The following is a 13,496-nucleotide window of genomic DNA, read 5'->3' on the forward strand; positions in this document are numbered from 1 at the left end:
TTCAATAAAGACATTTTTACTGTGGATGTCATAGAGATAGTTGAACATTAAAGATAAAATATAATGCTTGGAAATTTTTTAATATAGGAATGAAATAAGAAATTCTATGAAAATCATATCAAGAATGAAAACAATATAATTCAGTGCATCAAAGTCATAGCAGATTAGATATTGCAGCATACATTTTTGGTAAACTTGAAAATGTAGCCAAAGGTGGGTTGGGTCAGAGGTTGTGGTTCAAGTTTGTTAAACAATCTGAAGAGACAGCACTGGCCTTAAAATTTTCCAGGAAGCCCAATTCCTCCCTCGGCCGGGGCCCCCACACACTGCCCTCTTTAAAGTAAGAAGAGTCTGTGTGAGTCACCCTTCCGTCCTGTGGTCAGCTTGCACCCAGCGTTAGTTTGGGCGTCATCATAACATCCTGTGTGCGCTTCAGGTCTGCTGAGCCGCCTCCTGCTCAGTAGAAGCAGCGCCATGCTGTCACCCATCGTCAGCCTGGCATGTCTTGGTGAGTCCTGGATGGGAACGAAGCCTGGTGCAAATATTGACCTGGAGGGCTGGGTCCTCCTTAACAGAGAGCCCTGCCTCCACGGGGGCGAGGTGGACATTGATAGTTGGGTTCATCAAGGCCGAGCACCGTCCTTGCCAACAAGGCCCATAGAACAGGCCGGGGGAATAGGAGGCCAGGTCTGACATAAGATGGACCATCCGACACGAGTCTTTCTTTCCAGGGTTCCTCTTGATCCAGAGCATCTGGGCACAAGAGGGTGAGTCTTTCCCCCAAACCATGGTTGCCATCTTCCTCAGGTAAGACTCTCCTGTAATAGGAGGGGAGATGGCACAAAAGGTAGGGTGACGGGTCAACCATGGGAAGTCATAACCATATGAGGTGAGTCTTTTGGAAGTAGAAAATGGGAGCCCAGGGTGGCTTTGATGGTAAAGAGTCTGCCTGCAGTGAGGGAGACCTGGGTTCAATCCCTGGGTCAGGAAGATCCCCTGGAGAAGGAAGTGGCAAGCCACTCCAGTATTCTTGCCTGGAAAATTCCATGGATAGAGGAGTCACAAAGAGCCAGACACGACTGGTTGACTAACACTTTCAGGGAAATCTAGGCCCCAATTCTGGTCCAGAGACCCTCCCCCAGACACTCTTCCCTCTGCTGAGCCAGGCTCTGTGGGCACCTACAGGAGACTGTGATGCTCAGAGCTGGGGCGACTGGGAGGGACTAGTGTTATCTGTAGACTGAGGGAAGGCAGCAGGGCCAGGGACACAGACCCTCGGAGGACAAGGTGATGACTCAGGCTTTCCAGCAGTTCCATGGGGTAAGCATTACAGAGAACTGCTGCTGCTGTCCTCCATTCAGAAGAAGGGGAGAACCGTATGCCCTGCCTCCTGAGATTCCAGAAGGTTCTATCACAGGCTCCATCATGTCCTGTGTTTCTCATGTAAGCTAACATCATTTCACTCACACAGGTTATTCTTCCATTGGGTGTCTACTCCATCTTGTTTTATAAAACAAATTTTACATTATCAACATCCAGGAAGAGTCTGTTAGTCGACACTTGCTCGAAATTCTCAGGCTTCCCGGGTAGCTCAGTGGTGAAGAACCTGCCTGCAATGCAGGAGCTACAGGAGATGTGGGTTCAGTCCTGGGGTTGGAAGATCCCCTGGAGAAGGAAATGGCCACCTGCTCCAGTATTCTTGCCTGGAGATCCCCATGGACAGAGGAGCCTGGCGGGCTACAGTCCATGGGGTCACAAGAGTCAGACACAACTGAGCATACACACACTCAAAATTCTCAGCAGATGTTTTTCGTGTAGGAGGTGCTATGTTTCTGTGGTGTGGGAATCTCCATGGAGCACAGGTTCCCCTGGTTTGAAAAGGAGCCTTAGAGATGTGGGAAGAGAGAGGGTCCTCTGAGCCCAGAGGGAGGAAGGGGTTCCCCATTTTCTACTGCAAACTGTGCATTCTTCTCCCTCAGATGGTCATGACAAGCCCTCCCTGTCAGCCGGGCCAAGCCCTGTGGTTCCTCAGGGACATGTTGAAATGGAAACCAAGCTCCTAAACTGTTTCTGGGTCTCCGAGCAAAGTCAGGGTGGAAGGGCACCCTCTCTGCTACCTGCCCGTCCGTCTGCATCTCTCACTGCACTCTTTATCCCTGAGTTCCTCTGTCTCTGCCCCTGCGTCTGTCTTTTCTGTCATAACAGGTGGTCTCTACTCATTGCTCCTCTCTTTGTCTCTGTGATGCAACTCTCACCAAGTCGGTTTCTCTCCATAGAAAGGACCCTTCTCTCGTCTCCCACGCCACCACCGGCGGCTTCCGCGTCCTGGTACATCCAGTTGGTATGCGAGCTCTGGACATTCTCACCTGCGATCACCGTGTCCAGAGGGTCACTGAGGGGCTGACCATTGAGAGTGGGAGAGGCCGAAAGCACAGAAACGTCTGCAGGAAAACCTCCTCGGCTCAAGGTCACCTGCTTACAGCCTTAGTTCCACATGCGGTTTCATTTCCCTCGGAATGGGACGTAGCGATCGTAGATTTGGGGTATTAGGATGCGGGCATCATTAGAGGCACCATCATTCTGCCTGCTGCGGGACCCAATGTCCTCTGTTAAATATCCTCTCATCTAGAATGCCTGGAGCACTTCCTGGCCTGTCTCAGGCTGTTCCCCGGGAGCCCTGCGTCCTCATGCCCCGGGTGATGCACAGACGCTGCGTTCACTCTAATGTGGCTTCGTTCCAGGCGGTTGAGCCACACTGTGCCCAGGACACCAAGGTCCCTGGTGACGGAGCCAAACGCCAGCTCCTGTATGATGCGTGTTTCCTGGGTTCTCATGCTGTGTGCTCAGGCCCACGAGCAAGCTCACACCAAACGTTGTAAGATTATGGGGGTCAAAGCCCACAGAGAGATGGACTCAGACAGGAAACAGAGTCAACGAAAATCAGAGGCAGAAACACAGCTGCTGTGCGCACACACGGAAAATAAGCCAGAGGGACTGGGGGTGGTGGGAGAAACATTAAAAAAATAAAGGTAAATAGAAGGAAAAAAGGATAGAGAATTAACGAGAAAGAAGGGAGGGAACAGAGAAGCCGTAAAAATCAGAGACCTGGGACGGGAGATGGGCACAAAGATTGAGAAAGACGGTGATGTGGGGGTGGGTAATAGAGATTCCAAAAGAGACCCAGAGAGACAGAGAAGCAGAGGAAGTCGTGGAAGTGGAAATAGATGACAGATAGGTAAGATACACAGATGATAAACTAGAGTAGCTACACATACAGAAAGGCAGATGGTGGAACGATGGATGGATAGATAGATAGACGATAAGATGGACAGACAGAACGGCCGGATGGGGGCACAGACAGATAATAGAACAGACAGATGGATAATGCTGAAATATAGAGACAAGAGAGAGAATGAGAGACTCAGAATGAAAGAACGCAGAGCAAAGCAACTAATCCAAGAGGAAGCAGAGAGAGTTAAAAAACGCAAGAAGGAAAAAACTTAGGAGGGAGGCAATTTCAGAGAGCTCAAGAGAGAAAGCAGGAGAGAGATAGGGGAGAATAAGAGAGAGACGGAGCTGAGAGGAACCGCGCGTGTGAATTCTCAGTTCAGGGGTGAAGGACATGGGATTCGGGAAGAGCCTGTCCCACGAAACTGCCTCTCCTCCTTCCAGGTCTGTCCAAGAAACCCTCCCTCTCAGCCCAGGGGGGCCCCGTGGTGAGGTCAGGAGAGAACGTGACCTTGCTCTGCAGCTCCGAGAGCGCCTGTGACCAGTTCCACCTGCTCAGGGAGGGGCGGAACCTTGGGCGTCCGCTCGCTGGAGGCCGCTGCCCCCGCAGAACATGCCAGGCGGAGTTCCCGCTGGGTCCTGGGCCCCAGCCCACAGCGGGGTCTACAGGTGCCACGGCTCCTTCGCTCGGTCTCCCGACTCGTGGGCAGACCCCAGCGACCCTCTGTTCCTGTCTGTCGCAGGTGAGGGACCTCTTGATTCGAACGAAACTTTGTTGTCATAACTTTGTTTATTTGTGTCTGGCTGCACTGGGTCTTATTGCTGCTCAGGCTTTCTCAGGAGCGGGTCTCCTCTCTAGCTGCGGTGCGCAGGTTTCTCACTAGTGGTGGCTTCTCTTGCGGAGTACGAGCTCTAGGGTGTGTGGGTCTCAGTCGTTGCAGCACGTGGGCTCAGTACTTGGGCTCCCAGGCTCTGGAGCGCAGGCTCAGTAGTCCTGGGGCACAGGCTTAGTTGCTCCTCGGCATGTGGGACCTTCCTGGATCAGGGATCGAACCCCTGTCTCCTGTATTGGCAGGCGGATTCTCAACCTCTGAGCCACCAGGGAAGCCCTGATTCTTTTTTTTAAAAATGTTTTGGTTTTCTGGCCTCGAGGCATATGCAATCTTTGGGACCAGGGATGGAACCCACACCCCCTGCCCTGGAAGGCCAAGTCTTACCCACAGGACTACCAGGGAAGTCCACCCCTTGGCATCTTGAAGCTCAGGGAGGCAGTCAAGTCCCCAGGGATGAGGAGAAGGTATGCCAAGACTCTCAGGACCTCAGCATGAGACGACAGAGAAGCTTCCGTGAGGTGAAAGGCAGCCTTCTTCCCTCCCCTCTCTCCTGCCCCTCTTTCTAGGAAACGCTTCAAGTAGTCAGCCGCTATACGCAAAACCAAACTCCAACAGCGGTGAGTGCCTGGTTCCTCTGATCTCTGCTTGCAGAACCCTGGGAGGGAGAAGCTCTTGAATGGATTATGGACTCAGCTGGGCTTCCCAGGTGTCTCAGCGGTACAATACCTGCGTGCCAAGGCAGGAGACACAGGTTTGATTCCTGGGTCAGGAAGATCCCCAGGAGGAGGAAACAGCAACCCACTCCAGTATTGTTCAGTTGCTAAGTGTGTCTGACTCTGCAACCCCATGGACTGTAGGATGCCAGGCTTCCCTGTCCTTCACTCTCTCCTGGAGTTTGCTCAAACTCATTCGAGTATTCTTGCCTGGAGAATCCCATGGACAGAGGACCTGGCGGGCTACAGCCCATGGGGTCAAAAGGAGTCAGACACGAGTGAGTGACTGAGCCTGCATGTGTTGAGTCAGCCACCTTCCCAACTCTGTGCTCTTGGGCTTGTTATCTACCCTGTCTGATCCCCAGATTCTACCGCATCAGAAGGGGGTTTGGGTCTGTGTGCGGTTCAGTTCAGTTCAGTCACTCAGTCGTGTCCGACTCTTTGCAACCCCGTGGATTGTTGTCCAGTTAGGACTCAATATTTTTTTAACTGAAGTATAGTTGACTTACAGTGTTGTGCTGATCTCTGCTGTACAGAAAAGTGACTCAGTTATACACATATATACATTTTTCCCCAGCAAGGGCTCTTAATCTCTAATTTTCTGCAGCTAAGGTCTCCTCCAAGAGAGGAGGATGAGAATAAACCTGACCCCCGCCAACTCTGCCGCCAGGAATAATGCCACGACTAACCTGTCCTCATTGCCAACTGGAGGTGAGAGCTGTAAAGGCTTGAGGAAGGGGGAGAAGGCAGCAGCTGGTGGGGGCGATGGCCCAGTTCTGTGAGAAGCTCTGTTTGCCAAGAAATGAGCACTGGGACTTCCCTGGTGTCCAGTGGTTAAGAGTCCATCTTCCTTCAGCCATAAAAAGGGACGCATTTGAGTCAGTTCTCATAGGTGGATGAACCAAGAGCTGGCTATGCAGAATGAAGTCAGTCAGAAAGAGGAAAGCAAATTCCGTATATCAATGCTGATACATGGAGTCTAGAAAGATGATACTGATGAGCCTGTTTGCAGGGTGGGGATAGGGACGCAGACATAGAGAACAGACTTTGGACACGGCGGGGGAAGGAGGTGCTGGGATGAATTGAGGGGAGCATTGAAGCATCTTCATTACCATATGTAAAACAGACAGCTAATGGGACATTGCTGTGTAACACGGGGAGGTCAACCAGGTGTCCGTGACAACCCAGAGGGGTGAGATGGTGTGGGAGGTGGGCAGCAGGGTCACGAGAGAAGGGACATACACATACCTACGGCTGATTCATGTTGATGAACAGCAGAAACCAACACAGCATTGTAAAGCAATTATCTCCAATCAAAAATAAATTTTAAAAAATAAATGAATACATTTGGATATGTATACAAAAAAAGAACCCCCCTTCCAACGCAGGGGGTGTGAGTTCGATCCCTGGTCGGGAAGCTAAGATCCCACATGCCTCATGGCCAAAAAAGCAAAACATAAAACGGAAGCAATTTTGTAACAAATTCAATAAAGACTTTAAAAAATGATCCACATAAAAAAAAATTTTTTTTAATCTTTAAAAATAAAAAGAAATAAGCTCTTGTCTGTCAGGATGAAACCAAAAGTTCTCAGGAGTACAAAAGCTAGAGTAAGAACTGAATCCATCCATGTTTAGGGTTCCTTCATTAACTTACTTGTTTAAGTACTGTTCCAGTTGAAGTTCTTACTCATTAAGTACTCGTTTAAGTAATGTACAATATGCATTGGACATTCATTTCCTATTTCTGCTTCAGCAAATTTCCACAGGCTCAGGGGATAATATCACCATGGTGTTTTAAAGTATTTACAGTTCTATAATGGGAAGTCTGAAATGGGTAAAAGTGAAAATGTTAGTCGCTCAGTGGTGTTTGACTCTTTGTGACCCCATGGACTGTAGCCTGCCAGGCTCCTCTGTCCGTGAATACTGGAGTGGGTTGCCATGCCCTCCTCCAGGGGATCTTCCTGAACCGGGGATTGAACCCAGGCCTCCCACATGGCAGGCAGATTCTTTACCCTCTGAGCCACCAGGGAAGCCCTCTAAAATGAACGGCTGAAATCAAGACGGCAGGAGGACTGCATTCCTTCTGGAGGTTCTGGGGAAGAACCCATCGCCTTGCCTGTCCCAGGTTCTGGAGGCTCCTTCCGTCTCCTGCCTCTCCCGGCCACTTCGTCCACCTTCACAGCTGCAGTGGCTGGCCTGTCCGCCCGCCACTGCCTCTCTCGGACCCGCTTTCATCACTCTCTCCAATCCTACTCTTCTTCCTCCCTCCTTCCCCTGTAAGAACTTCGTGATTACACTGGGATCATCCCAATAATCTAGGATAATCTCCCTATTCTAAACCTTTCTTAAAAAAATCGGCTGCTCCACGTTGGATCTTAGTTTCCCTGACCAAGGATCAAATCTGCGCCCCCTGCGTTGGAAGCCTGGAGTCTTAGCAGCTGCTGGTGGTGGTTTAGTCACTATAGCCCACCAGACTCCTCTGTCCACTGGATTCTCCAGGCAAGAATACTGGAGTGGGTTGCCATTTCCTATTCCAAAGGGTCTTCCCCACTTGGGGATTGAACCCATGTCTCCTGTATTGGCAGGCAGGTTCTTTACCACTGAGCCACCCGGGAAACCCATCTTATAAAACACTAGAATGCCAAACATACTTGGGTTCAAACCACCATTAGTCTACTCCGGTAAGATCACCTATTTGACCTTCTGTTTTATCTACAATGGAGCCAGACTGAACCTCTTCCCTGTGAGGCTCTCTGTGAGGATGGGGTCAAATCAAAACGGTGAAAACATGACTCACCCCACCGCCACCCCGCACGGCACAGGTTCTGGATCAAACAAAGTGCTGTCTGCATAGTACAAAACTTGCCCCTGTCCATTTCCCCACCCAAAACCTTTGCTCCACCCCAATTCCAATTGTATGTGCAGATGCAGATAGATTCTGGGAGGTGAATGTCAATGTTCTTTTTTGTTATTTTACGTCTGTATTTAGTTTTGGCTACACTGGGTCTTTGTTGCTGTGGGGGCTTTCTCTAGTTGCAGCACGCAGGCCTTGGTAGTTCAGTGCAGGCTTAGTCGCTCTGGGACACATGGAATCTTCCTGGCCCAGGGATGGAACCCATGTCCCCTGCATCGGCAGGTGTATTCTTAACCACTGGACCACCAGGGAAGGCTGCAAGCATTCTTTTGAGTGAGTTCAGATCTTGGACTCAGAGGTGGGAAACAGCACAACCTCCCGATCAACTTTCCTCCTAATTTCCAAAAGGACTGGTTTTGTTGGTCGGGGGATGGACAACAAGGTATGTCCGGCAATAGCTGGCGGCGGGGTTGGTCTTTTCTCTCTCCCTCACCCACACAGCATCAGCCTAAATATGGCTCATGAGGCCACAGCCAAGCTGCGTTCTACAGCCCTGGGCTCAACTGTCTTGTCGTTTCCTGGGCATGTGACATAAGACAACTGCCCTTACTCTGATCTGTATTTCGCTTTTTTCTTCCACTGGATAATTTAATTTGACTCAAGGGTATTGTGAAGGTCGAGACAGCACATTCATTTACCTGGAAAACAGTAAAGAAGAGCAGCTATGATTTGTTTCTTAATGGATTCAGGTCCTCCTGCAGGTAACCCCAGGCACCTGCATGCTCTGATTGGGCCCTCCGTGGCCTTCGTATTCCTGGTCAGCCTTATCTCCTTCCTTGTCCATCACTGGTGCCCTGATGGAAAGGGGAAGTCTCAGGAAGAAGAGGCCGGTGCCATCTGGGCAAGGTGGGGAGGGGTGGGGACAGTGTACAGGTATGTGCTCAAGGCAGGAGCCACAGACACAGAGCTGTCTTTCTTTACTCCCTCCCTCCCTTCCTTCCTTCGCGTCGGGTCTTTGTTGCAGCACCGGGGAACTTGGCTGCATCACACGGGATCTTTTGTCCTGGCACTTGGGCTATCTAGTTTGGTACACAGGCTTAACAGTTCCAAGGCATGTGTGATCTTAGTTCCTGGACCAGGGATCAAACCTGCATCCCCTGCCTTGAGGGGTGGATTCTTAACCACTGGACTGCCAGGGAAGTCCCAGGATAGAGCTTTCAGGAGAGAACATCAGTGCCCTTGCCCCTCCTCTCAGCTTACAGGTAGTGGCCTACTTCTCCACTGGTCCAGTGCAGCCAGTGTTGATCTAGAGAAGGGATCGACAAGGGAGAAGTCAGGGGAGGGAACCAGTGGGATAGAGATAGGCAGTTGTTGGAACTTCCCTGGTGGTCCAGTGGTTACGACTTCACCTTCCAGTGCAGGGGTTTTAGGTTCGATCCTTAGTCGGGGACCTAAGGTCCCACACGCTTCGTGGTGGCCAAAAACCAAAACACAAAACAGAAGCAAAATCGTAACAAACTCAATAAAGACTTTAAAGATGGTTCACATCAAAAAATCTAAAAAATAAAAAAGGGGGAACTATCAATGCGGTGGGCGTTTGAACCTCAAAGAGGTAAAATTTAGAACTCTACTTTCAGGAGATGAGATGGTTGGATGGCATCACAGACTCAGTGGACATGAGTTTGCATAAACTCCAGGAGTTGGTGATGGACAGGGAAGCCTGGCGTGCTGCGGTCCATGGGGTCGCAAAGAGTCGGACACGACCGAGTGACTGACTTCGGGGAGGATGAGTCATCTCCCTGTCATCCACCACCCCTCTCTGCCCACTGGTGCTGTATGGATAAAGCGAGAATCCAGACGTGCCCCCAAGCGTCCTGATGACTTCTGTCGCCCACAGGTGCTGCTGTAATGAGCAGCCAGCCCGAGGTGGGCAGAAGGGTGAACCAGGAGGTAGGTTCGCTTTGGTGCAACCTCTGAATGAGTCTCATTTCCCCCATCGGCCCCTAAGCGTTTGCACACCCTCACTCGTCATTCCCCGTTATGCAGGACTCTGACATAGAGGAACTGGAGGAGGTGACATACACCGACTTGGATTGTTCGGTTTTCACACGGAAAATCATTACTCCCACGTCCCAGAGGCCCAGAGAGCCCTCGGCTGATGCCAGTGTGTACATGGATCTTGCAACATGCTAAGAGCAGCTCATAGCTTGAATCCCATCCCTGGAACGTGCCCAGAAAGACCTGGGGGAGGTCAAACTCAGCTTGAGAGCTCCATCCTAACAACAGCTAGAATCTGAAGACATAAATCTCCATCGTTAGGGTCATCCCTCTTCATCAGAGGGTCATCTCTAAAGCCCCAGGACCCCTCGGAAACCTCCCCCAGCCATTCTAGATGGCTATCATGATGATTCAGTCTTTTACAATGTTATCAAAAAAGTCACCAAAGTGTTCTAGAAAGCCAACCTTAAATAGCACACTTCCTCTGACATTCAACTGATAAACTCCTAGAAATCATGATATATTTAATCAGTGATTTAATTTCTCCAACAGTTTTCTATGGCAGCATAGCCTATTCTAAGTCTCTAAACAAATATTAGTGAAGAAAACTTCCTCTTGTTGTGGATCTTGGTCCAGTGGGAGATGCCAACACATAAAACCATTGAATGCTATCTATAGGAGAGAAAGGGGCTTCCCAGATGGCACAGTGGTAACTAATCCACCTGCCAATGCAAGAGATGCAGGTTCGATCCCTGGGTCGGGAAGATCCCCTGGAGGAAGAAATGGCAACCCACTCCAGTATTCTTGCCTGGAGAATCCCATAGACAGAGGAGCCTGGCGGGCTGCAGTCCATGGAGTCGCAAAGAGTCGGACACGACTGAGCGACTGAGCATACACATATCTGTCTATCTATTTATCTATCATCTCCCTTCCCTGTTGCTGTTGAATTTTCATCTACATAAAATGATATAATCTGTGCTTTCATGACCAGACGTTTTCATTCAGCATTGTATGTTTGGGATTTAATCATATCTTTAGGTGGGAGTCTATTTTTTCTTTTCCCTCCTATGTAAGCACCCATTGTGTGAACATGTCACTACTGTGCGTCCAGTCCTGCTGAGTCTCCCAGACTCTGATGTCTTAATCTCATGTACTCTTTTGTCCTGTTAGAATCTTCTGGATTTGTTGTTCAGCTGCTCAGTCGTGTCTGACTCTTTGCAACCCTATGGACGGCAGCATGCCAGGCTCCTCTGTCCTCCACTATCTCCCGGAGTTTGCTCAAGTTCATGTCTATCCTCCAGATAGATCTACCCATGTCTACTGGGATCTGAGAGATTGTGCACAGGCAGGCCTGGGCATCCTCAGATGAGAGACCTCTGACTGCCGGAAAGGGCCCTGCTGGCCCTGCCAACATGGGGTGTGACTCTCACCACCTTCGCAGCCACCACCTCGGGGTGCATTGTAGGGGGCCCAGTGGACCCTGTGTCTCTATTCTTTACTGATAATTATCCCCAAGGCTCAAAACAAGGAGCTCCAGTTTGGAGGGGTAGCTGTATCTGGATGATGCTGGAAGAACAGAAGAGTACAAGAAATTAAGGCATCAGAGTTAGGAGATGTTTTTAAAACTCCTTCAAACATATTAACCAATAGGTTATCAAAAAAAGAAAAAGACAAGCTTTTTGATGGGAAGTTAAATTTGCATATGGGTTTGCTGACAGTGTTATGAATAAGTATGACAAGGTAATTTCTTTCTCCAAACTGCAAGGTCCTCATTATTGTCAGAACAGCAGGGGTTCCTGCAGGAGCTGGAAGGAAAGAGAAGTGTGTCTCGGCTGGGTTTGTTTCTGAGTGTGTGTGTGCTGGTCAGGGTAGGGGGTACTTGGTTGTTCAGACTCTGGCTCACATCAGATTAAAGGAATTCTTTGGGGGTTTGTGCCTGGAAATACATTCTAGGGATCTTCCCCCGGGCTGATCTCTGTGTGGGGTCCATGTCCTGTAGAACCTCAACTTGTCCCAAGAAAGGGGCGGGTGATCCTGCAGGGCGCATAGAGGTTTGGGACACCTCTGGTTCTTCAGCCTGTACGTGTCAGCAGACGCCGCAAACAATGGTTCCCAGCTGGGGCAATGTTGCCCACTAGGGGCCATTCGTTGGTGTCTGGAGACAGTTTTTGCTTGTCATGACTGTGGGGGAGGCTGCCAGGGCACCTGTGGGTAAAGGCAGGGGTGCTGCTCAGCACCCTCAGTGCAAGGACAGCCCACCACACCCAAGAGAGAATCATTAGCTAGCCCCAGATGTCAGCAGTACTGAGGCTGAGAAGCCCTTGTCCAGGATGTAATGTCTGTGCCTTGCTCAGTATTATAGAGCCAGTCAGTCAGTGTGCCATAAACCCCTGCAACATGGAGCATAGCCTGGGATAGGCTCATTTTTTTCAGCGACAAAGCCATAATTTTTTTTAAATATATTTGTTTGTTTATTTATTTATTTGATTTCACCAGGTCTTCGTTGCTCATGAGGGATCTTAGTTTCGGCACGTGGGATCCAGTTCCCCGGCCAGGGGTCAAACCCAGGCACCCCCTACATTGGGAGTGCAGGGTCTCAGTCACTGGACCACCACAAAGTCCCCAAAGTCATATTTTATTAGATGACTGGATAGACAGATAGATGTGCATGCATAGATACACACATACATACGTTGCTGTTGTTCAGTCACTGAGCTGGACTGTTCAGTTCAGTCATTTAGTCATGTCCGACTCTGTGCGACCCCACAGACAGAAACTTGCCAGGCCTCCCTGTCCATCACCAACTCCCAGAGTTTACTCAAAACTCCTGTCCATCAAGTCGGTGATGCCATCCAACCATCTCATCCTCTGTCGTCTGCTTCTCCTCACACCTTCAATCTTTCCCAGAATCAGGGTCTTTTCAAATGAGTCAGTTCTTCACATCAGGTGGCCAAAGTATTGGAGTTTCAGCTTCAACATCAGTCCTTCCAATGAATATTCAGGACTGATTTCCTTTAGGATGGACTGGTTGGATCTCCTTGCAGTCCAAGGCGCTCTCAAGAGTCTTCTCCAACACCACAGTTCAAAAGCATCAATTCTTCTGCGCTCAGCTTTCTTTATAGTCCAACTCTCACATCCATACATGACTACTGGAAAAAACCATAGCTTTGACTAGAGTTGGACTGTATATATATTCATATTTGTGAGAGGAATACATACATGGAAATATATACATACACATATATCACATATAATATATATATCAAGATATATACATCTTAAGCCATACTTCCCTTTATTCTTTGGTATAAATATCAAAATATACCAAGAAAGCATCTTTAAACACTTCTCAAAACTCTAAGTTTCAACTTGATTTTTCAGGAACCCATGCCAGGCTCACCCCCAGGTGAAGAGTACTCAACCAGCTGCAGACATATACTCTAATCCGGGATAAATTACCTTTAAAAACTGCAACAGAGGGGACTTCCCTTGTGGTTCAGTTAAGAGCCTGCCTTCCAATGCCACTGGGCCCCGCACGCCACAACAACTGAGTTGGAGCTTTAGAACCTGTGAGCCACAAGAAAAGATTCCACGTTCTGCAACTAACAACTGACACAGCCAAAAATTTAGAACCTGTGAGCCACAAGAAAAGATTCCATGTGCTGCAACTAAGAACTGACACAGCCAAAAAATTTAAAAAAAATTTTTTAATGCAAGAGAGGAAAGACGCTAACTGGTCACTCTCTGTCTGTGTCTCTGAGGTCAGCGCATGGCTCAGTGGTAAAGGATCCACCTGCCAAGCGGGAGATGCATACTCGATCTCTGTCTGTGTCTCTGAGGTCAGCGCATGGCTCAGTGATAAAGGATCCA

The 13,496-nt window shown here is 49.3% G+C and overlaps 1 protein-coding gene across 3 annotated transcripts; it reads left to right on the plus strand.

Annotated features, from left to right (window-relative positions):
* Positions 1-82: 82 nt before the first annotated feature.
* LOC148774264 (putative killer cell immunoglobulin-like receptor-like protein KIR3DX1) lies at positions 83-5,958 on the plus strand. 3 transcript variants are annotated; one of them, XM_088830443.1, is made up of 6 exons: positions 83-508; positions 732-767; positions 2,277-2,467; positions 3,673-3,971; positions 4,713-4,812; positions 5,382-5,958. In XM_088830443.1, exons 1-6 carry the CDS (start codon positions 501-503, stop codon positions 5,408-5,410), a joined length of 663 nt encoding a protein of 220 aa, XP_088686569.1. In that variant the 5' UTR covers positions 83-500; the 3' UTR covers positions 5,411-5,958. The 3 variants fall into 3 exon arrangements, with proteins under 3 accessions (XP_088686569.1, XP_088686568.1, XP_088686570.1); XM_088830442.1 differs by having other exon boundaries at positions 4,713-5,958; XM_088830444.1 differs by lacking the exon at positions 5,382-5,958 and having other exon boundaries at positions 4,628-4,828.
* The last annotated feature ends 7,538 nt before the right edge of the window (positions 5,959-13,496 follow it).

The sequence above is a fragment of the Moschus berezovskii genome, chromosome 22 (genome assembly GCF_049115385.1).
Source record: "Moschus berezovskii isolate FMDL1 chromosome 22, NW_MosBer_1.0, whole genome shotgun sequence".
NCBI classification, from domain to species: domain Eukaryota; kingdom Metazoa; phylum Chordata; class Mammalia; order Artiodactyla; family Moschidae; genus Moschus; species Moschus berezovskii.